At 49.6% G+C, this 24606-nt stretch overlaps 1 protein-coding gene across 1 annotated transcript in view; it reads left to right on the plus strand.

The window, feature by feature from the left end:
- The window catches only part of SLC7A5 (solute carrier family 7 member 5), a 37725-nt gene extending 25490 nt beyond the window's left edge, over positions 1-12235 (plus strand). Inside the window, 8 exon segments of the mRNA XM_052685665.1 lie at positions 323-428; positions 1123-1167; positions 2461-2584; positions 3636-3739; positions 4292-4388; positions 4842-4991; positions 5829-6006; positions 7641-12235. Coding sequence (XP_052541625.1) covers positions 323-428; positions 1123-1167; positions 2461-2584; positions 3636-3739; positions 4292-4388; positions 4842-4991; positions 5829-6006; positions 7641-7696 — 860 coding nt within the window. The 3' untranslated portion in view covers positions 7697-12235.
- Positions 12236-24606: the final 12371 nt, after the last annotated feature.

Here is a 24606-nt window from a genome sequence, read left to right on the forward strand (position 1 = left end):
CAACCATGTCTGTTTGCTTAGCATCTTCCAGCAGGAAGGCCCCCAGAGTGTTTTCTTCATGGGGAGATAGCTGGGAGATTACCTTGGTGATAGCACGTTGTTGTGTGAGAAAGTCTGACTGCTTGCTAATGGCCTGCTGCTCAACAGGGCAGATCTGGGCCCGATTATTTGGTGCATTACCCCAACTGAATCAAGCACTGTAAAACTGGAGGAGTCAGCGCAATCTGAGTGGGTACAGGTGCTCTCCAACACAGCACCAGAGTGCATCAGTGTGATCATCGGGTGTCTGGCATCAATCCTTTCCTCTTGTTTTCCTCTGTAGGTGATGTGACGAGCCTGACTCCTGAGCACTCCTTTGAAAACACAAAAGTGGGTGTGGGGAACATCGTGCTGGCCTTGTACAGTGGTCTTTTTGCCTATGGAGGATGGTAAGACGCAGCCCTCTTCCTTTTCTTAGTGTTAAATACTCCAGTTTGTTCCACTTGTCCCTAGGCTGTGTTTGCAGGAGCATCATCCAGGACCTTCCCACTCTCTGTTGTTACCAGGGCAGTGAGGCAGATGGATGCTCTGGGTTCCCCTAGTAATGTTAGTAGTTGTTCTTCACGTGCAATTTCCAGCCACTTTACTGCAGCAGAAAGGCAGCAGATGATGGATTGTTTGAGTTCTGTCCTGAGAAGAAAGCAGGAGGGTGGAATCCCTTAGCAGACACCGACTGCATGCTAACAGATGAGTTTAGGTATGGCAAAGCGGGGAGACTGCCGTGTCCATCCGTGGCAGCACCAAACTCCTGGAGGACATCACTGTCAGCCCCTTTGAGCACCGAGCAGCCCAAGGAGCTGCTCAAATTGCAGTGAAAGCCATCACGCTGCCCAGAGGCTGACCCTGCCACCAGCCCTGAGCCTGCAGCCAGCTCTCCTTTCCTCTTGCAGGGCAGCTGGCAGCATGGTGCAAATTACAGCAGCCAGGGCTTGCATTTCTGCAGGTTTGCAACTAGGCATCACCCACTGCCAGTTTTACAGCAAGATCTGGATTCTGTCCCACCTAAAACTCCCTTGTAGACAGATAGGGGTGAAGGGCTTTATTTACTAACCTGAGTTCATTGCTGTTCTTTTCACATTACAGGAATTACTTGAATTTTGTTACAGAAGAGATGATAAATCCCTACAGGTGGGTGACTTCCCTGGGAGGGAAACTTCGTGCCTGTCCCTGTTATGTGTCATTATGGGTTGTTCATCAGCCCAGAAGCTTAAGTCCCTCTTTCTGGGGAAACAGGCTAATGGCATTGTTCTGCCTTGGATTAAGGGAAGGGGAATTATAATCTCTGTCTGAGAAGGGCTGTTGCTTACACTGGATTCCCGTGCTGCTGATACTATCTGCGTTGTTGGAGAGTCCTATTTCCTTGGCATGGCACCTCTCTGAATTATAGGCAAGGAAGAGGCACTTACAGCTTTATTGCTTTATTGTGTAAACTCCCACAACAATGTGCAGGCATGCATTTGTCATGTGCTCTTCCTGTTCTGTCGAGAGCAACGGGCTGCTTTCTGCACTGCTCGTGCCATTCAGGGCAGTGCCAAGGGAGCTGGAGAGGTGAGGATGGGCTGCACCAAAGCAGAGCATCGCTGATAGATCCATTCTGCCTGTAGGGAAGGTGCAGCCCTCCCATCAGCATAGGCTTTGGGATCGGAGCCCGCTCCTGACTGGCCCCAGTGGAGATTAGTGCCTGCTGGGAGCTAAGATTGGTGTGCTCTTTTCTTGACTAACGCAGTTACAGGAAGTTTTTGCAGTCTGCAGTTATTTTCTTGTCTTCTGGATGCAGCCATGGCATTTGAGTTTCGCCACCTGTGACTTTGGACCAATTATGTAGGGAAATCAAGCAGGGTTTCCTCTTTCAGTTTCTGCTCACAGATGAGGTTAGGCTGCTGGGAAAGGCACGTTTGTACCAACGCAGCCTCAATCTTGCAGCTCCACTCAACCCGTGGCTGAACTCATTTTCTCTGAGTTCAACCAGCTGCATAGAATTAGAGCTTAAAAACAGCCAACTCAACCCCTGCTCTTTTCATCCCCCACAAAAAAAGCCACCAGCACAAATGCACATCCGTTGTCCAAAGAGGATGACTGTGCTGATGCTACTAGCTACCAAGAGCCGTGAGGTTTTAGTTTTACTTGATTGCCGTGATGGTGACCGTGGATTACTGCCTGCCCAGACAGCCAGAGTCTCCCTCTGTAAGAAAACCCCCTTCTGCCATCATCCTTCACTCTGTCAGCACCAGGCTGTTCCCATTTTCTGGAGGAAAGCAGTGTGACTGAGATACTGTGTATGCTGGAGAGCCACGGAGGAGCAGAACGGCTCCTGCCAGCTCGAAGTGAGTGCAGGAGGGCTGCAGCGTGAGCCTTCAGCTCTCCCTGTCAGCAGCTGTCTCCTGAGCTCGAGCTGCCTTACAATTGATGTTTTCTTCCTAGAAACCTGCCTCTGGCTATCATCATCTCACTACCTGTAGTCACTTTGGTTTATGTGCTGACAAACTTGGCTTACTTCACAACCCTGTCCACGGAGCAGATGCTGACGTCCGAAGCTGTGGCTGTGGTAGGTGCATTTCTGATGTGACTCATCTGGCTTCCAGGGCTGGTTAAATTGAACTTACAATCTCTGCATACATCTCCTACTTTGTCCCTCATTGACGGTGGCTGCATATAAGATAAATAAATAAGCTGTTGTTTGACGGGAAATAAAGAGCAACTATGACAGAGCAGGGAAGAATAGCATGATACCAGGGGGATTAATCACAGATGGGGGAAGGGGGGTCAGTTAACACTGCTCTTCGTTCAGAAATAGCCCAGGTTGCTGCCCCTGGCCCCATGACTTATCATCAGTTACCGGAACGTGATATTTATGGGAAAAGGTCATTCAGACAATAGTGGACTGAACTGTTCTCTCTCTCTGTATCTTCCTTGTTACAATTAAGAAAGCAAAAAGAATACCTCCATTAATTAAAATGTCACGGAGGTCAGAAATCTGATTGCTTCAGAAATGAGTGGTGTGGCATGACTTTGCAAAACTGTGTGTGACCAGGATTGTTTGGTGCTTTAGGGGGAATCTCCTGACGCAGGATGGTCTGCGTGGGCCATCAGGTGACAGCTCCATCCTTTGGTCAGCACAGAGCTCCAGCCTGCAAGCCACCGTGTGGCAGCAGGGTTGAAACTAGGTGGTCATTATGGTCCTTTTCAATCCAGGCCATTCTATGATCCTATGACTATATGAAACAGCAGCCTGCATTGCGTTACTCTAATTGTGTTCCTTTGCATGTCTGTCAAAGTCGACATGACTTGATGGCGTGGGACTGCAGTGTGAGTGAGTTTGTAATTCAAAGCTACGACTCCACATCACTGTGTTTGTAAGGGGCTGTGTTTCAGTGTCCTCACTCAGCTCCATGCCTGCAATTAGCAACATCTGAAAGGCTGAACCTACTTCCATTTGGCTGCGAGCTTTTGGGTAACCGTTCCAATCAATCTGGCCTCTCAGTTCTCAGGGACAGAGTTAGCTGCTTAGATTTCTGCAAACGTCACAGCTTTGTAGGCAGCCATGAGTTCTCTTGGGCATTTGGATGTGATGTACTGTTCTTGTTGACCCCATTTAGGACTTTGGGAATTATCACCTTGGTGTCATGTCCTGGATCATACCTGTCTTTGTGGGCTTGTCGTGCTTTGGATCCGTTAATGGATCCCTCTTCACCTCTTCCCGGTACGTTTCTTGCTGAGTTTTGTGCTTTGTTTCTTGCTTTGTTTACAAGCAGTGCTCGATGCCTGTGGGTTTGGAACAGTTGTCCTCCCCGGAGCAGCTGTGGGTGGACACAAAATCTGAAGGGTCTGGAGGCCATGTGAGGAATGATAGAAACAAAAATAAAACCATATCTGATTTAAAAAGAGAGCCTGCAGTCATCTGAGTCTTCTGTTCCTCAAGCAAAGTCCTGTTGAAGTTAATTAAAACATAAACAAACAGAGGCTTGGAGCTCATTGGCATTGCCTGAGAAAGTGGGTGTAATGAAAACCAGAAACTTACGAAACTTCAAGGCTGAGAACTCCTCCAGAGCGAGGAGAAAGGATGGGGGCAGGACACGGGCTGAGGAAGCTCAGGTCTGATGCATCTCCCCCAGGTTATCTTAGGAAAGTCACTGAACTGTTTGCTCTGGAAAGGAGGACATAAATACATCTTTCTGGGCCATCCCTATCCAGAAGACAAACCCCAGCCCAGAGCTGAAGGTTGCGGTGCTGATAGCTGCTCTGTGTCCCTCAGGCTGTTCTTCGTTGGATCCCGAGAAGGACACCTACCTTCCATTCTCTCCATGATTCACCCGAGGCTTCTCACTCCTGTGCCATCCCTCGTCTTTACGGTGAGCCCTGGGGTGTGATGGGGAGCATCAGCCTGGTATTGAGAAAAGGGTCGGGGATGGGATCCCAATGAATCATTTGGAGAAGGACTCCAAGTGCAGCCATTTCTGCTTGCTGCTGTGAGAGGGGATAGGTCCTTCTTCTCTTCATATCTTATATTCAGTGGTTTAGCATTAAACGTGGAGGTTGGTGGCCCTGCATGTGGCAGGGAGTTGGAGATTCATGATCCTTGAGGTCCCTTCCAACCATGGCCATTCCGTGATTCTGTGTGATTCTGCGATTCCACTTCTGTTTAGTAATCATTCCAAGCACCATTTGAAAATAGCTTAAATGAGTCAAAAAAATGATCAACCTGATTCTCTTCTTGGCAGACAGCTCTCGCGTTCGTTGCTCTCATACATGAGGTTTTGCCTACCTTTCCCTTTGCTAACGGCTTTGTTTTTTTCTGGATGCAGTGTGTCATGACCCTGCTCTACGCCTTCTCCAATGACATTTTCTCAGTCATCAACTTCTTCAGCTTCTTCAACTGGCTGTGTGTGGCCTTGGCCATCATAGGCATGATGTGGCTGCGTTACAAGAAGCCTGAGCTGGAAAGGCCCATCAAGGTATGAGCAGTGCAGGAACTGTTTCAGGTCTTCCCAGTGCTGGGCTTTTTCATTTGTGATCAGAGAAAACATGGGAAATAGCTCCTTCAAACCTGTCAGAGGCTTCACCTGCTTTTCCTGTATGGAAAAGGGAGTGGAATTGGAAATGTATTGCCACCAGGAGAAAAGGTGTGGAAGCATGAGCTGTGTAGTTAATGCTGGTGTCCCAGATAACATCAAAATCTGCCAAAAGAGTGCACAGAGCAAGGGAGCAAGGGAGAAAACCCTTTGTCCACTGGGTGCACTCGCTATTCAGGAGGTGAGGAGCTGTTGTGACCGTGAGAGCCTGGGGATGAAGGATGCTCTGGGTGGCAGAGATGTGGGGTGGCCCAGCACAGAGCTCTCAGTGACCAGCATGCTCCCCAGGCTGTGGCTCTCAGTGAAACGCTCTGTACCATCGTGGAATTCACTTAAAATGATTTAATAAAGTAGACAAACCCACGCCTGCAGAGATGAGAACTCTGTTCTATTTGTCCTTGGCCAGCTTGGCAGTGCAGCATCCCGGCTGGGAGGAGGCCAAGACCATGTCAGCCACAAGCATGTCTGCCTTCCTTATGGGCATGTTTCTCACTCATCCCCCAGAGCACATTCAGGTCTCTGCCAGGCAACAGGGGGCCAGAGAGAAACAAACTCCCAGACCTGTACTGACGCCTTCCAGTAACTCTTTCTATGGCTTGTGTGCATCTGCTGCTGCATTTGATGCTGTCAGTTCAGATGTTTTTTATAAGGAATCATTCAAGAATGGTTTTCCCTCTTCCCCTGCTATAAGTTCTTACCCATTCTTTGGTCTGTGTTTAGGTGAACATCTGCCTGCCCATTTTCTTCATCCTGGCTTGCTTGTTTCTCATTGCTGTTTCCTTCTGGATGACACCAAAGGAATGCGGGATCGGCTTTGCCATCATCTTCAGCGGGATTCCTTTTTATTTGTTTGGGGTCTGGTGGCAAAACAAGCCCAAGTGGATTCTCCAGGGCATCTGTAAGTATTGCCAGGGCAGAGCAGGGGTGCAGCAGTGGTGAGCATGCTGCAGCTAGCAGCGCTGGCTCTTGTTTGTGCAGTGAGGACTCCCAAAGCCTTGGCTCTGATCGATGCTTTTAGCGCCAACAAGTTTTAGCTTGATGATTGCCTTATCTATCAAGCACCTAAAGTGCACCTTGCCTTGTGATAATTGCAAAATTTGGGCCAATTATCTGTGGTGGAGCGTAACTCAATGAGCACGTTACTGCATTCTGCCCCTTGTAAGAGCACAGGGTCAAGCCTTTGCCAGCAGAGAATACCTCTGGAGTGGTGTTGGGAGGGAAAAGTAATAACAGCTCAGCAGTCTGAGCACAGTTGGCCTAAATTTGACTGCTGTCAGATCAGAATTAGTCCCACTTCATCGCTCAGCCAGCGCTAGCATCTATTCCAGTCAGAGCTCCCTTTGACATCCAAATGTGACAGCAGAGCAAGGGGAGGAGAAAACCCTTTGTCCACTGGATGTTTTCTCTTACGAGGCTTATTTTTAAGGCATCTTTGGGTAAGGTTTTCCAACAGGGTGTATTTTGAAGGGCTGGAAAGGCTGTGCTTGGCACAGGCAACTGCTGTCTGAACAACTGCATCAAGACAGTCAGTCCGTGTTGCCTGAGCACTGAGGTCTCCCATCTGTCTCCCAGCCCTCGTGCAGCAGGCTGACCCAGAAAAGCAGACGTGTAGAAATGCCCAGCCTCAGCTGGGTGCTTTTTATGAAGAAGAAAAAGATGCTTGACGGTGCTCAGCACTCGTAATTCTTTATTTTTAGCTTTTTTTCCCTCACTTTTTTTATTATTCTGAGTATTAGGCTCAGTTCCTGGAAGAGCCGTTATTGCTGTGCCCAGGTGGTAAATTACTGTATTAATTAATTTCCCCTCACCAACAGCTTTTAAGGATAAGACAGAAAATCTCTAGGAACACACAGTGATAATCCTGCAAACGCCCCGTTAGAAACTTAGTGAACTTTAAACGTGTGTATATGAATATACATTGTGAATAATTTGATCACCTCCAACGAATCTGAGTTTGACTCTGCTTGCGTGCTTTTACAGAACTGCTGCTGGTTTTCCTTGGCAAGACTGCTTTGTGGGCATCCAAACAGGGAAGCAGCAGAAAGGTGTGCTTGGATAGCAGCCACCATAATGAATGCTGGGAAAATACCGAGGTCTAAAGAAGGTGCACACATGTACTGCTAAGGTTTTCCAAATTGGAAGGAAGCACTTTGGCCTGTGCCCCTTCCTGCTATTGTGCTTGACTCTGTTTGGACTGCTTACAGCTCTGGCATTCAAATGCAGTTACTGTGTCATCATGCAAGTAGAAACTGGTGCCGAGTGGTTCCAGGGCAGTGCAGCATCCATCTGCAGGAGCAAAGCTCCCACTCTTACGTGCTCGAGTTCTAGGCAGGAGTGGAGAGCAGCCTGTGGTTTGTTTGCTCTCAGGCTTTGCACTGTTCTTGGACTAACCCTGCTCAGAACGGCAGTGGGTTGGCTAGGAGCGTGCTCTGCTTCTTCTGAGACAAAGAGTCGTGAACTGAGACCAAGATAAATATGCCAGGCCCTCTGTATGCAATCTCTTTGACCCGTACTTTGCTTTTTCTCCCCTAGTCCACGCAACAGCCATGTGCCAGAAACTGATGGAGGTGGTTCCGCAAGAATCGTAAGCAGGAAAAGCAGAGACGTTCAGCCTGAGGAAACGCACAATATTGTTTTAAGACGACACGAGGAGAAAAAACACTTCTGACCCTTCATCAACAAAACCTAAGCACTGGAGCACCCCGTCAGAACTTCATGTCTGACACGGTGCCGCCTGCTCTGCCTTGCCTCCTCCAGCCCTCCTGCTGCCGCCTGAGAAGTTCTCGGTACCAACGTGGGCCAGGAAGAGGAATTCCTGCTGGCGACTTCTTGTGCATCCAGTCAGCCTCTGTGCGTGTGAGACTGAGGGCCGTACCTCAGTTCTGTGTGGGTTTAGTAAGACGAGCCATGAGCCTAACCAACCTGCCCTGCCTGGTCAGGGGGTGGATGAGGAGGAAGGGTTGTCTGAGGGCTTAGGCTGATGCTGGCTCTCACGCACGTGCAAGCTCACGTCTAAATCTGTGCTACTGGTGCTTTGTGTTCTGTGCAGGGAGCGCCACTGGTGGTGATGGATAGAGGTGAGACAAGGCAGAGCAGAACTAGTGTCAGAGAAATGAGAATGAGGACTTGGCTGTCTGGTCCCCGGCTGTTGTGTGGTTGTAGCTCTCGGCTCCAAACCGTCTCCTGCTGTTGAGCCAGATCGCTGGGATGCCCTTCTCAAAAATGCCCACCTTGAGCCCCGTTGTGATAGCACTGGGATGGAGCAGGCCCTGTTGCTCCCAGTGAGCTCAGGGAACTGCAGGAGGTCGGTTCCTTGGCTTGCTCACCCTTGTTTTCATGTAGATGTCATCCGACGTGGGGTGAGCCCTGCTTTGCCATGTCCTTGCCCTCGGGGTGATCAGTGCATGCCCCTAAGCCAACTATGAAGATGAAATATGGGTGGGATTCTCCTGGTTTGTTCCCTGGGTTCTGCATGGGAGGTAGGACCAACTGGGTCTGGGGAGTAGGAGGGGGCACACACCCCAAATGGCTGGGGCCTGCTTTAATCCTGGTCTGCTGTTTTGCTGAAGGAAGCCAGGACCGGAGGCTTCTTGAAGAAGTGGCTCATATTGCCTCTGCACTCCAGGTGATAGTCAATTAGAAATCAAATGCATCTTTTCCCCACCAGTAAGCTGCACTTGTCTCTGTAACGATCTTCTTTGTGCTTGTGCTTCAGAAAATGGTTGTTGATTCTTTTTTTCTCTACCATACTTTTGTAAAGTAAGCTGTTTGGAAGCTGGTATCCTCCAAGAGCAATTGCTATCTACTGGATTCTCTCCTCTTAGCTTAGAGTCATTTTGGAGAAGAGGCATTAAGGACACCAATGGTACTACTAGCTCATGCTTTGTCCTTTTAAGAAGCTCTTCAGCAAAAAAAGCATTTAAGCTTCTGTCCCAGCGTGTGTGGCAGTGACCACAGCTATGTCCCACATGTGTCTACGTGCAGCTCCTTGCTACTGCTTTGCCAGGCACGCATCTTTGCTTTAAGGCAGGAGTAGGTGAGACAATCATCACACTGAAACCTCTGTGGCCACGTGCTTATTCCGTGGCAATACAGTGCAGAGATACCCAGCCCAGCTCTGCTATGCTTCACATGTGTCAACACAGAGCTCTGCTCGAGCTGAGTTAACCTATGGAGAATTGCAGCTGGTTGGGGTATGTCTGCAGTGCAGAAGTACCCAAAGTTCTGGCCAGTGCATGGCTGTTCAGGGACCTACGTGCAATGAACTGGAGCATCTCAGAGCCAGCACCCATGGAGAGACATTTGCATAGATAAGGTCATGAGCTATACAAATCCTGAACTCAGTTTCCCCTCTTTGCGAGGAGTCCTCTTCCAGCTGAAGGCTGATGTTTTTGCAGGGTAGCGATGGGAGGTCGCTCCTTATGGCCTGCTTCAAGGGGAAAAACCTGTCTCTCCCCTTCCCCTTTGGTCTTGGCAGTTTTTGGCTGCAGCAGTCTCAGGACTGGTTTCCTGCAGGGCCTGGATTGAACTTAGGGACTCTCAGTGCTAATAATATAAACTAGCAGAATTAAGTCGAGTACTGATTTACAGCAGATTTAACTTGCATCACAAGACCAATCCACAGAGAGCTCAGAAATGGGTCCAAGTCTCCCAGATGTGTGGGGATTGCTTGGTTTGGGCATATCTCTTAATGAGTTTCATCGGTGATGAAGACCATCAACAAACGATATCCTCTTGGTGACCCTTTCACACTGGTTTTACAGAGGAGATGTCACACTGAGATTTATTTTTTTATTAACTGATCTTAATTAAAACCTTAACTCGCTCGCTTGCTTTTTAAGAACGTTGATTATTTTCTACTTGCTGCTAAGGATCTTTCTGTTGTGCTACTAAACCTGCTGCCTCTGGCATTGACATTGCACGTTGTGCGGTGACCTTGTTTCCACAGCAATAGAGGTATAGGGAGAAACCCAACCAGGCACCAGCACAGATTCACACAACTTTTATATTGGACCAGCTCACATCTCAGCCCTCCCAAAGCCTGATTTCTTATATCCCTGGTTCATAGAGGCTGCTCATTCCCCACTGGTAGAGCTTGGTGGCATGGCTGGTAGAGAAGGCTTTTACACTAGAGATCTGGGAGGTGATAAATAAGGAGATAAGACCAAATTTCATTTCAACAAGAAAATGTGACTAAAGCCATTTCTCCAAGGGGTGGAAGCTGTAAGTGGCCGTGGCTCTGTAGTCGTGTCCCTGTGAGCATTACTGTGCAGTGACTGTTGTACAAAGCTGAGCCCTCAGCCCTGCTGCTCTTCATGAAGCTTGGCTGTGAGTTTTTGGAGTCCCAGCATTGTGGGTGTTATGGAACAACATCCCATGGGATTCAGAGGAGGCCACAGCCCATGGCTTTGCTTCAGGTTCCTCTTCCTGAGCACGAACCTGCTCTGGTAAACAAACCATTGTGTTCCAGCAGTCCCATCTGTACACAGCTGAGTTCAAAGGGGCTCCAGTGCTTGCACAAACTTTCAAGACCCGTTGGGTGGAAGCTGGTGCAGAATGGCTTTGTTCTGTGTGCTGAGCACCATGGGAAGAGCTGTGCTGTGCTGCTGGCCCTGCAGGAAGGTTTCCTCTGTCTGCTGCTGCCTGTGCCTTTAGCCATGGCCACAGTGCTCTCAGGCTTTAATAACAATCCAAAAGGAAGCAAACAACTATGTGCTGTCCTTACACAACACGCTGGCTGTCTGGGTGGGACAGCAGCTTGTGCACAGCCTGGTTCCCAAAGACATCCAAAGGGAAGGCACAGAACAGCCAGACCCTGCTGGGATTTTGCCTTTAGAAGCTGCTAAAGCCACACTGCAGCTGGGGAAGGGCAGCCTGAGAGCTGTGCTGAGAGTCAGCACCTCCCCAGAGCCCTGCATTACAGTCCCATGTCTATCCGTGGTGTGGATGGGAGGTGGTCCTGTGATGGTTGATCCCTCAGCCCGGAGCTGCCACAAGGCTGTCCTTTGCTGCTTGCTTCAGAAGCAGCCGCAGCCTCATGGCTGGCTTTGCCCATGAGTGGGAAGTTTCTTCCCAGTTTACACAATCCAAACTGGAACTGGCAACGGGGTGGGGGCTGCACGCTGCTCAGGGTCTGCTGTAGCCCCTGGCATGGCACAGCCCTCCTCCCAGCCGTGGCAGTTGGGTCCCTTGGGTTAGGTCATCCCTAAGGAATCCATGTCCAGAGGATTTTTCTTTGCTTTGAGCTCCTTGCATTACAAGGGGTGATGCTTCCCCCAGCTGCTGAGCGTCAACGAGAAAAGGAAGAAAAAAAATAAATATTTTTTTAAAATACTGAATTAATTCTGAAGTAGCCTAAAAGAGACTTTATATCTACATCGTAACTATTTCCATCGGTGACACCCGTCTCAGTGCAGGCTTCTGGCTGCCACGTGCCATGTGGTCCTGCACAGGGATGGCTTTCACACCCCGAGAGATGTCCCCATTTGTTCAGGGGACAGAGCGGGGCCCGTGTCCCCCCCCAGAGCCCTGCAGAGAGGGACTGTGGTGGGATGTGGGCCCGGTGCTGACCCGTGGAACAATGGTGAGAGTCACTGCTGGAGAATGAGCTGCCTTTTCCGAGCAACCTGTCTTCTCAAGTTCATATTTGTGTCCTTTATTTTTAAGCAGGAAAGAGTTATCTCGACCTCCAGAAAATCTACACACCTGTTTTACCTTTTTTGTTGCATTTGGTTGCTTTGCAAAAGAAAAGAAAGGAAAAAACTTACTAATTTAAATGTTGCTGTAGATGACGTTCTATTTATTTTTAAGGGGTAAATATCTTTTAAGTCTTAATACTTCTACAGTCGATGCTATTTACAGTGTCAGTGTCCCATTGGCACAGCAGTTCAGTGGCTGGCCGAGCTGCTCCGCCAATGGGAACGCCATCAAACTGCCTTGTAAAACAAAATGTCTCCCACCATGTATTTTTTCTAGTATTTCTTGATTCTTTTAAGTCGGTGGTTAACAAACCTGTTCCGTGTTCGGGTTGTTTTATGTTTTGGGTTGTCTGTTGGGTTTTTTTTTTGTTTGTTTTGTCGGTTGTTTTTTAACAAAGAAAGCTGAATTACAACTCTCCCGTTGCTGGTCTTTGCCTCCAACTCTTTTCCTTTCGCATAAGGTTCTGTTGTTGGTCCTGAGGTCCCTCTGCCCTTCCTGCTCTCACGCGCACATCCCTGTGTCTGGTTGGGCCTAATGAAGATGAAGGAATGGGTGATGGGAGGCACACGGAAAGGTGGAGGTGTGAGGAGTGCCACTGTGGGCACCAACTATAGAATCATAGAATCATAGAATCACCAAGGTTGGAAAAGACCTAAAAGATCACCCAGTCCAACCGTTCACCTCTTACCAACAGCTCCCACTAAACCACATCCCTCAACACAACATCCAGTCTTTCCTTGAACACCCCCAGGCTCGGTGACTCCACCACCTCCCTGTGCATCCATTCCAGTGCCTGACCACCCTTTCTGAAAAGTAACACTTCCTCACGTCCAGCCTGAATCTCCCCTGCCATAGCTTGAAAGCATTCCCTGGTCCTATCACTGATGACATGAGAGAAGAGGCCGACCCCCAGCTCACTACAACCTCCCTTCAGGAAGTTATAGAGAGCAATGAGGTCTCCCCTGAGCCTCCTCTTCTCCAGGCTGAACATTCCCAGCTCCTTCAGCCTCTCCTCATATGGCCTGTGTTCCAGACCCCTCATCACCTTTGTTGCCCTATGGGAGAAGATGGGGCTGAGGTTTCTCATTCGACACTCTTGCAGACACCAACAGGGAGAGGTGGGCACAGAATGAAGCTCCAAGCCCAACAGTGCGTGAGGCTGCAGTGCTGCTGCACACATTGATAGGGGATTTATGCACTGCGGCCAGCTGGGTGGGGGTTAACAATTAGTGAGCTCCCAAGAGGCAGCCCCAGCTTCAGGAGTGAGTATTGCATCTGCTGCAGAAAGTAATACTTGGAGAGAGTGGTGGCAGTGCTGCATGGAGCCCTGCAGCCACCTTAGAGCAACCCCAGCTGCTGCAGCAACATTCTGCTTTATAAGAAGTGAAGGAGGAAGTCAGGGTGCAGAAATGAGGGCATTTCAGGGCTGTTGTATGCAACCAGGGGCACTTGCTGCATTAGAGGTGCTCAGTGGAGGTATTAATCTAAGGAAAACATCTCTAAAAGCCAGCGTGGGCAGGGAGCGGAATAGCGTGTGCCACCAGATTTATAAGAGATCACTCACAAAGTGACAGCTGTGGCCAAAGAAGGAAAACAGAAGAGAGAATAAACCCTGATAAGACACAGCAAACATTGCATTCACAGTGCTGCCACCAGCATGAGAACGGGATGGGGCTGGAGCCTGCGGGAAGCTGGCTCTGAACAGGGCTGTGCAGACAGGGAAGGTGGCAGTGGAGAAATGACATGAGTTATTTGTGTTGTGTTCATTACAGTCTTGCTTAGAGACGTTCCCAAGCTGGAGCTTTGCAGGGAGCATGTGCAAAGAGCTGTGGCAGATGAAGCGTGGTGCTTGGAAGCAAAGCTCCAGATCTGAGTTTGGAGACTTGGAAAGATCCTGGTAGGCAGGTCAATGCATGGCCCAGTGGTGACGTCCACGGTGTGGGAGGGGGCACACGGAGTGCTGGGGTGGGCAGAGGGTGCAGGGATGGCCTGGAGCAGTTGTAAGAAGCTGTGATAGGGAATACAGTGAGCAGAGACAGAGAGAAGAGCGTCCTGGGCAGAAAGACAGCCTTGGGATGGGGTAGGAGCTGACAGCTTCTGGTGACCTGTGTGAAATCCACAGTGGGCTGCAGTGAGGGATCTCACATGAAACAAAAAGCAGACTTGCAGTGCTGCTCTGTGGCGTTACTCTGTGCATCCATCCCGAGCACAAAGCTGCCTCACTCACCCCAACACAAAGGCAGGAAGAGGTTTCAGCACACTGTGATGTTCATCACACGATTGTGGGCAGAGGATGTTGGTGAGACCAGAAGTCTGCCCGCACCAGAGTTCAAAAGGAGAGGAGAAAAGGGGCTGTTGTGAAGCACAGCAGTGCTGAGGTCCACGTTCCCAGGGCTGGGAGGGCTGAGTGGGAATGGGGCTGAGCTGAGATGGGAGGAGAAGGCTGGGAACGCAGCCCTGGAGCACATCAGACATGGAGATCAACGTTTTCCCATTTCTCTCCCCAAAACCAAAGTGGTATGGAGATGCTGGGGGGTCTGCCACCGAGGATGGATGAAGCAGCATAGCAGTACCTCTGTGAGCTGGAGGCAAGGCTGGCAGAAAGCATTAACCCAGTCATTTATTTGAAGGTTTGTGTACAAGATGAAAGGTACCAAATAAATGTGTTTGCAGAGGGGAGGAGGCAGCCTGAGGGCAGGGTGTGATGCTCTGGGAGATGTTTCAAGGGCACAAATGGGAAGGAAAGAAAGGAACTGAGGAGGGGTTGTGGCTAAAGCCTCTGAGGGGGGTAAATTAACATAGCAAAATGAGATCCAGGTGTGAAGAAAATTAACAGTACTGGCATTGACCAACTGCCTTGCAGCAAAGTAAAGAGGAGAACAAAATTGTCTTCTTAAAGTTGAAGCAGTGGAAGTTCTGCTTTTTTTTTTTTTTTTTTAACAAAAAGGAGCCACGAGGAGCGGCCTCCATGTCTCCTAATGAAATAGAGGTGTCTCTCAGAAGGTTGGCAGTCTGGGCACTCCTCTGGCCATCCAGCACTGTGCTGTGCTCCTGCTGCTCTGCTTGCACTGTCATCACTCATCGCTTTGTCATCTTTTGGAGCACAGCACCAGCAATGCCAGGGACATGCAGGAGGGGTAGAAACGCACTCGCCAGGGCTCTGATAAGAGCAGATGACTGACTTCTAAGGCTGCTGCTGGAAGAGCTGAAGGTCTTTACCCATGCTCTGTCCATGCGTGGTGCCAGTGCAATGCAAGCTGTGAGCCAGGCATCAGCAAACACCTCCCCAGACTGCTGGAAATGAGGTATTGTCTGTAACAGCACCAGGGCAGCACTCACAGCCTCCAGAGCAGCCAGCGGCATCCTCACCAAAATGAGTAATAAAAATAAAATGTGCAGAGCCTCACACACGCTGTGTGCCATAAGCAAATGGTGCGGACGTGGCAAGGCGCCTGTACAAACCCTGCAAGTGTAACTGCGTGGTGGGAACTCAAACATGTTCTCCACTTGGATGGAGTTCCTGGCGGATCCAGGCAACAATTGCAGGAGCTCCAGAGCTCACAGAGGTTCCTGCTCCACTTGTCTGGAGCAGCAGTGGCCGCTGTGACAAGGAGCTCATCCTTCCTGGCTGGGGGAGCTCATAAATCAGGTCTGGGCATCGCAGGTATTTGGGCTTGTGGTGCAATGAGGTGTGGGGTGAGGTGCTGCTGCACGTCCCGTCTTGAAGTCAGCAGATCAGCTAACACAAAAGGCAATGTCTGGAGGGAGTGCTGTACTTGCAGGCCAGGAGGGACCAAAGCTGCTGTCATAAAGGGCACGCAGAGCTGCTGGGCCTGCAAGGACTCGCAGTGGGGCTGCTGCTGGCCCCTGCTTTCATTAAGCAAAGTCAGCAGACCAACTGCATGTAGGTAATAAACCCAACTGTATGTGCAATCTGAGCTGAGTAAAGCAAGCTGAAGGCATTTGGGGTTGCAACAGCTGCAGCAGGGAGCTATGGGCAGATCAAGGGAGCAAAGCACCGAGGAGCTTGTGTGAGGATCTCAAGGGAACGTGGCAGGGGGACATTGCACCGTGAGACCAGGGACTGGAGGGGGTCCCCATGCTTGTTGTGTCCCAGAACTGCAGCGATGTGGCACTGAGGAATGTGGCTGTGGGCACAGTGGGGTGGGCCTGAGGATCCTAGAAGTGATTCCAACCTGAACAATTCTGTAGTTCTAAGATGTGGCTTCACCACATCTCGTGCTTGGTGCACGCTGGGCTGCTGGCTCCCAATGCCACCATGTCCATCTGTCTGTCTGCAGCTCCCCCCTGCTGAATGGCATTTCACTGTTTGCCAGCATTGTGTCTCCTTACGAAAAAAAGCCCAGATGGACAAAGCTGCTTTCAAAGAGGTGCTGCCTTTCCGTGGTGCAAAGGGTTGGAGCTCTCACATGCTGTGCTCTCTTATGCAGTTGCTGCAAACATCCGTGCTGGCTGCAGGCAGCGTATCACGGGGCAGGAGCTGCGGTGCAGAACAGGGAGGTCTGGGCTGACCAACTGCTAATTGGAGCCTCCTTCCTCAGGTGGGGAGAATAATTGGATGAACACAAAGTGCCAATTCCTAGAAGAGGGCTATTTAAAGCCACACTAATCCAAGTGTGCAGCAGTACCTGTGCGTAATTGGAAATTATCGTCGCTGGTAACATTTTGGTTTCGGAAGGAATATCTGGGGATGGAAAAATCCTTCTGCTGATTGAACAGTCTGGAACCTGAGCGAATCCAGGCAGATGATAAGACCAAAAATCTTGAGAATCATCTTCTATAGGATTTTCTTCTTGCTGCACGGGTCCAGTGCCACCTGGGTCTCTGCACTTGCAGGAATGGAGCCCTTCACCCCAAAGTTTGGAGCTATGGTGGGATCACAAAAGTGGAATTCAGAAGGGGATCTCCTGCAGGAACACAATTTACAAACCTCAGCCACTTCAATGCCTGCTTGCCGTGACCTGTTCCCTGCCCAGACAATGGGGAAATGGGGAAAGGCTTCAACCCAAGAACACTGAGAGAGCAGAGCTCTGTTGATTCATGCAGGGGGTTAGGTGGGGAAGGGTGCTTTCATGTGGTTTTCCTCGCCCTTATTACACAAATTCCAGGCTTTCTTTGGAGCTCGCTCCCTCCACTGCGTGCCACCAGTCCTGGTGTTGATTTGGGGATGCTTGCTCTGACTATCAGCACGAGGGCTGATCTCCTGCCTCTGTGCTCCAAAAAAGAAACCACAGGCACAGGGCAGGCTTCTCTCTTCGCTCCCTGGGGCAGAGTTAGTTTGGAGACTGCTGAACTCCATCCAGGTGCTTGGGAGGAGACAGGGAATTGGAAAGCAAGAAGAAAATTGGCCTGGCACGCAAAAATGGAGCTTAATCCCACATTAGATCAAGGAGCGAAGGTGCGTTGGGATCTACATCCATGCCAGGTCGTGGTGCAGTAGGCAGAGGAGCAATGGCAGGAGCTGGCTTGCAGTTAACTCACAGTGGGGCAGGAGGATTGGGGCTGTGGCCTTTACGTTCGTTCTGCAGCACCTGGGAACATGAAGAGCTCTGAAGGCCAAGCCGAGCTGCTGGCACTGCCTGGGTTTTGTTTCCTGGGTGTTGAGGCTGATACTCAGGGTCAGAGGATTTTCCCCACTGCGTTTGGTGGGTTGGGCAGTGCCTGTCTCATTGCCTCCCCTCAGCAAATAACCGCAGGTGCAAAGGCCACTGCCCTGCAGGCACAGGGGAGGAATTGAGGGATCTTGTAGGAATGAGGAACCCAACACCAGCCCACACCTGCAGCTCAGCCCTGTGCAGGTGAGTCCATGCCTGGGGAGAACTGCCAGCATCTCCAGCATCTCAGAGCATCTCCAGGTCCCAATGCCATGTATTCATCTGATCTGCAGTGACAGAAAGCTGTAATACACACAGCATCCCTCAGCAGCCAGCTCCCTGCCCGTGCAGATGGGCTGCTGCTCATTCTGACCCCGCAACATGACAGTTTATCTTGTGGGAGAACACGAAGCTGGCCCAAGTGTCAACAGCCACCATAGAAACGCAGCTCCCCACTGTGATCCTGCCCAGATAGCACCGCAGAGCAAGCAGCAGATAGCAGAGCAAATATTGGTTTTCCGCTGGGACCCAATTCCGCTCTGCTTCATCAGCAAGAATGGATCATCTGTGGTGTGTCAGATTGTTTTTCATGTGGAGTTCTTCATAAAAAAGCCTTGCCTTCCGTTTGAACATCACAGAAAAGAAGAAAAAAAAAGCCTGATGTTACATATCACCAATGTCTGGTTTTCACCTTCCTGTGTGCCTCTTTTATTCTAGTGTGAGAAATGACATCACGGAGGAAATGATGATGGTTATTTCCGAGAGAGAACACATACATTAACAGAACACCCCTAAGAGATGCTAGTGGAGATTGCAGCTGGAGGTTAAAAATAAACCCTTTATTTGAAAAAGTAGGTAGACAGATATGGAACCATTACCTACTGCATCCTGTTGGTGAAAGTGCTCTGAAACTCGTTCAGAAGTGGATGTGATGTCATCTTTTACAAACAGGATCATACTAACTGCTGGAGTTTTCATCTAGCCTGACAGGCCTGTGTCTCTGTGGTAGGGTTTGTACACAAGACGCTGCCATGTGCTGGAAGGATCACAGAATCATAGAATGGCCTGGGTTGCAAAGGAGCACAGTGCTCATCCAGCTCCAACCCCCTGCTGTGTGCAGGTCGCCAACCAGCAGCCCAGGCTGCCCAGAGCCACATCCAGCCTGGCCTTGAATGCCTGCAGGGCTGGGGCATCCACAGCCTCCTTGGGCAACCTGTTTTACCTGCACCTCATGATGCAGACAACCATCCCTGCAGGGAGCTCTGAGTTTTGGGGTTTGCTATTGCTGCACCCATGGAGCGTGCAGCTCATTTGCTCCATGAATGTTATCTCACAAAGCACAAACCCCATCACAGCAGGCAGCCCCTTCGCTGTGCCCCGGCAGCCCAACACCTTAGGAGAACATTTCTATTCACGAAGGGATGGTTGATATACCCAGGTTTACCTTTCTAAGCCAGTGAGAATGAATCAATATTTTCTTTTCTTTTGCAAGACCACAAGGAATCTTGTCAGGGTCAGCATTGCCCGAGGGCAAATGTTTAACGTGATAAGGGATGCATGGAGCTATCTTTATTGGGGGGCAAACAAAACCTGACTGAACTGGAGTAGGAGAACATACTGAATCCCTCTGCAATGCATTGCTCAGCATGGAAAAGTTGTCAGCTCAAGGAGATGGCAGCAGGAGACAACCTGGCCCAGTCACGGTCAGACTGGGGGCAGTGGCTTTTTGTGAAGACAAAACACGATTAATTTAATCAACAGTAGAATTAAGTCAATCAGCATTGACATTATCAGGACTGAGGTAGGTGAAAATCAAATGCTAAAGGTCAGGCTCTGTCCTTTCACCTCCTCCGCTGTAAAAAACTGCAGACTCTGGGCACGGCAGAAGGGTGAGGAATGCTCCCATCTGGCCTCTCTGGGGGGCTCCAACCATCTGCAGCAGGCACTGGGTTCACCATGCCTTGGGAATGCCTTTGGCGATGTCACACCACTGCAGGGAGTCTCTGCCTCCCAGGCCTGGTGCTCAGTTTACTGAAAAGTCTAAATTCAAGTCTGCCCCTGGGGCTATCATCCTTGTGGTGCTGGCATTCCCTGTTCCATGAAGGCAGAATGCTCCTCTCCCAAATCTTCAGGGGTTTTGTGATGAAACAGTCTTCAATACAAACTGAGGGTTGGCGAGGTGCTCACCGAGCACTGATTATTCTTAACAAGAGAACTAGTAAGCTGTCTATGGACAGAAAACAGGGCTGAGAACGACAGGCAGCTGTGATCCTCTGTGTCCACGTGCAGCTTGACAGCCATGGACACAGAGCACCAGCAGTACCAGCACGTGCACCAGCTCCTGAGGCAGAGCAAACCTAAGTGGGTGAAACAAATCTGCTTGGACTCACTCTCAGGGCAAGCAAAAGCCTTGCACTCAGCTCCTGCTGGAATTTGCTCCCTTTGCCATCTAATTTGTGAAGAACACCGAAGAACAGTTCGGTGCTCTTCACCAAATCTGAATCAGCGAGAACGGCAGCGACCCAAAGACAGATTTCCTGAGTGCACTGTGCTGCTTTCCTCCTTGCATCTTCAAGCCTGGCCCTGGGCTGCGTTGCCCATTTCCCAGCGGTGGGAGCCCTGCGCCTCCACAGATGATGCAACGCCGCCGCTGCTCTTGCAGCACTGGGCGAGCGGCCCTTCGCTGCAGAGCTGACACCCGGCGGCACGCAGCAGCCATTGCAATCCAGTCTTAGCACATTCCACCCTGGGTTGCATCAGACTCCGAATTTGAATAACGGGGAAAAAAACGGGTTGCGTACGTAAGGGCCGGAGATTTGATGGTGGTTTTGGCTGCTTTGCTCTTACTGAGAGATAAGACCATCGCTGCCTGGAATTCACTGCTCAGCCCGAGCTCTGGGGTTTCCCTTCACTCGCTCCTTTCCCACTCATTTCACTAAATTATTTATCCTCCTCTTCAGAAATGCAAGGGGGAATTGAAAAGTGCCGGGGTGCCACGGATGGAACTGAGCTCTGTACCAGGGTCTCCCTACCTACATTTGACCCTCAGGTGAAGTGAGCCAATGCACAGTGACACAGGCATTTCAGATGAATGTTCTGCGTCATCTTTGTACGTAAGAGAGCAGAGCAGTACCTGACCATGTTCATCAATACAACGGGAATAAAGCAAAACAAGCCTGATGACAGGTGAGGAGAAAGGGGTCCAGCTGTTACCAGCCACACTCCATCCCTCATATTGTGAACCATATAGCCTTCCCCAGGGATGATTAAGCATCTCTAAAGAAGCTTAGGCAGCCTAATGAACAGCTTGCTAGCCTAATTAATTAAGATTCAGGTCAGACATATAGGCAGCCTAAGATTTCTGCCCTCTCAACCCCATTCTGGGAACCAGCACAGTGGCTTGAGCAGACTGATGGGGGGCAATGGCACAGAGAGATGTGACAACAGCCAGACAGACATCGCCTGTGCAGCTGCTGGAGCATTTTCATCAGAAGCAGCCTCCAGGCTGGGCTGCTAAATGCTGCCAGGCTCAGTGACGCTGCAGACACCTTGCACACTTGAAATGTCTGCTCTGATGAAATAGCAGAGGCAAAGATGTTGCAGTCTGCGTGACAGGATGCTTGACAAAGGACGAGCAGAAGAAAGCAGTGACACATGAGGAAGAATTTTGCTTCTCTAGGAGGAAGCCTGAAGATTTGAGTGTACTGAAACATCAGCTCCTACAAAAGTCCCGACCCCCTGTGCTTTTATACCTACAGCATGCACATGTGCTTAATGTTAAATAAGCAAAGTCTGGTGCTTATCAGCTTGGTGATAATTTTGAAAGTCACACTCAGCAAACAGCACAAGAGGGCACTTCTCAGGTGGCAGCTGGTCAGGGTAAGCAGCTGATATAATTGAGCAGCCTTGAGCTGCTCACCAGGAGCAGAGGTGTGTACCTCAGGAACAGGATCCCTGGGCACTGCCAGGCAACCAGCACTCTCTTCTCACCCTTGCAGGGAGTTTCATCTGCTTTACATAAATCAGTATATAATCCTTCCAGTACACAGCCACCCTTAAAGGCTCCTCTGTTCCATCCATCTTCATCTTCAAGTGCACAACGACCTTATTTGCAGCCCCAGAACTCTCTCCAAGCAAGCATGCCATGATGTTGAAGAGCAAAAGAACTGCAGCAAGAAATACATCTTAATGCTTCCTGCTCACTACCTACCACGCCTTTCATCCTGGCACTTTCACTGCAAGAACATTCTCTCATTAAAAACAGAGTGCAGCTGGGCTGGGCCAGCTTCACACACACAGGAATACAGTGTGAAGGGGCTCCTGTTGACCCTAAAAACAACCTTTTCGGTTTCAGGTGTTAGATATTCATTTTAGTGCTCAAATGGACACATCTGCATTTAAAAATTGGGCTCAGAGGTGGGACAGGCAGACTCATTTGCCCTCACTGAGTCTGTGGGTTTGTCCCTTCAGTTTTTTCCTATACATCAGCTGGAGCTGCAGCCTTCAGTATTGCTGCTACTGGTGCTAATCGTTAGTGCTACGGAAATCATTCTCACCCTGAACTTGCAAGATTGCTGCATTGCTATTAATGATCAGAAATGTGAATTTCTGGACAACCCTCTGGCTCTGTCTAGCTTCAATTCTTTTTCTGCAGTTTTCTTTCCAAAACTGGGTTTTAACCCAGCAACATCCCATTGGCACGGTGAGAGAAAGAGCCTTTTCAGATGTGCTGGGAAACCAGCTTCACGTGTGACAATCTGCTGATGGATTTAGATCGATATCCCTTGGGATCTGCACCTGAATAAAGCCATGCTTTGTACTCCACTCCAGGGAAAGCTCTGCTTTCCTCTGCTTCCTCTGTTTGCAAGATATGAAAGCACCGATTTCAAAAAAGAAAATACAGGAAGCCAATTGAATGGCTGTGAGATATTATCAGCCCCTGAATGGAGCAAAGCACCGTTGCTGACTCTGCAGCAGCTGCCTACTTGGTTTGCATCCAGACTCAGGTGCTGCATGCATCTGCAGGGACCGAGGGGCCTCTGCTGGACTGTGAGCACAGCCAACATGAAACCCAGGCCGTGCAGTAGCAGGGATTTGTAGCAAAGCAAGCATGGCACAGTTACATGTTCCCTTGCAGCTCGCTCCTCTTGCTGCGCAGAGCTTATACTAAAATGCCCGTGTTGGATGCTGCCAGAGTGTTTGAAGTGGTGACCTCTCAACAGCCCCACTGTTCTCTGCAGCTGGGCTTAGCTTCATCCTCACCTTTCTATAAGGGCACTGTGGGAATACCAGCTCTTGCTAGCACTGCAACACATTTTGGTTGACTTAGTTACTGTGCTGTCAGCATGTCCTCCTATTTAATCTGTGCCATTAATTCTTGCCTTGCTACTGGCTTCCGAAAGCATTAACAAGGGAAAGATAAATCAACTGTTACAGCACAAAGAAGACTTGTGGGAAAAAGCTTTTGAGTCTTTTCTGAGGCTTTCATGCCTGTTATTCCGAACTTTGCTGATACAGCTGGATTTGCCATCCTGTTGAATGAGCATATTGCAGACCATAAAAAAAATAACAAAGTAAAACCACGTGCTCTTTGTGTAGGTGGGAGTTGGAGACAGGCTGCCAGCTATAACAGCATGGGACACTTGGTAGCAGCAGAATTAAAAGTGCAAACGCTGGCATGGCATGGCTTATGCCATGTCCTTATCAGCACACAGTTCAGAACACCAAAACAAAGCGAAAACAAACCTGAGGCTGGGATTAGAGTGCACAGACATCTGAATGCAGCAGCATGCGTGAGCCTGAGCTTGTCCATGTTCGGGAGCACACATCTGTCCTCCAGCTGCAAGAGGATGTTTGTGTGAAAGCGTGGGCAGACATCCGTGCAGGTCGTGTGGGAACATGCAATGGCCCTGGGTTTGTTTGGGGTGATGGAAGCTTGTGTAAAGGGCCCACCTAAGCCAGTTTTGGGGACATACTTTCAGGTTGCAGTCTTTAATCTCTGCTACTCAGCCAAGGTGTCCATCAGATCCATTCAAGACCTCTTAGCAGTTACCATCATTGCTACAGCAGGACTTCCATATCACAGTGGAACAGGAGAATATTTATCCCTGAGAAGTTCGTGCCCCGATTCATGCGTATGTTGTGCTTTGAGTTTTCAAATAGCAGTACAAGGTTTTCTTTGTCCTTTTTTTCTTTGTCCTTTCATCCTCTTTTTTCCACATAGACCATGAGAAACCAGACTGCATAGTTCAAGAGTTCAGAGAACTCACACTGAGAATGTTCTGCCCCACGCAGTTCCCCACACAGTGGCTAGTTCCAAGTGACCCTGAGCATCTGAAACTACATTCAGATATAGAAAATATTCAAATGTAGAAAATAATGACTTGTGAGTCAAATTTGAGCTCACAGAGCTGAGGAGCACTGAGTTATGGAAACACTATGAGTGCTGCAGCACCAAAAAGGCTGATGCAAATGGAGACGGGTGTAGAGGACGCGAAAGGCTCGTTGTTTCTCCATTAACCTCATGCCTGATGAACACCTCAGGAGGATGTTTTGGGAAAAGGCAGACTTTTTCATGTCACAGTCTCCCCCCCCCAAAAAAAATTTGAAGATTTGGCCCCATGGGGACTCGGTGACCAAATTCCTGTAGACATCAGGAAGGGACATTTTTCACACGCTGGTTTCTTCTTGAGTTTCAACACCAAGAAGCAGCAGGGGAGCTTCCTACTCTACGTGTAGAGCCAGGGAACTCAGCAGAGTGCCTGTAACTTGTTGGCTGAGAAACTGCCCCGTTCACTTGACCCAGTCCCTCTGCAGCTTTCTGTTCTCTTCCTGGGCATAAACACTTTGCAGGTGGCAGCTTTAGTTGTAACCACAATGTTGTCAGAATGACCAGGCAATCAAAATCCTGGTCAGGATGTACATTGTCCACAACCGTGAAGTATTTTCCCAGCACTCCCCTTCTCCATGCTTTGGGGTCATGTTTCCAACATGCAAGGTTGGTGTGTAGGCAGGTTTTGAAAGGGTAGGAATTCCCCTGCAGTTTCCAAAGCACGTATTTGATGTTTGGGGCTAACCTGAGGGCACTGAGCTGCGCCTTCTGTGATATCCTCACTAATCCGAGGTAGGCATTGGGTTGGACAGGAATGAAAACCACCCTACCTCTAGGCAAGGTAGGCTTTGAG

This window comes from Tympanuchus pallidicinctus, unplaced genomic scaffold (genome assembly GCF_026119805.1).
Source record: "Tympanuchus pallidicinctus isolate F22 unplaced genomic scaffold, pur_lepc_1.0 scaffold22, whole genome shotgun sequence".
Taxonomy (NCBI): domain Eukaryota; kingdom Metazoa; phylum Chordata; class Aves; order Galliformes; family Phasianidae; genus Tympanuchus; species Tympanuchus pallidicinctus.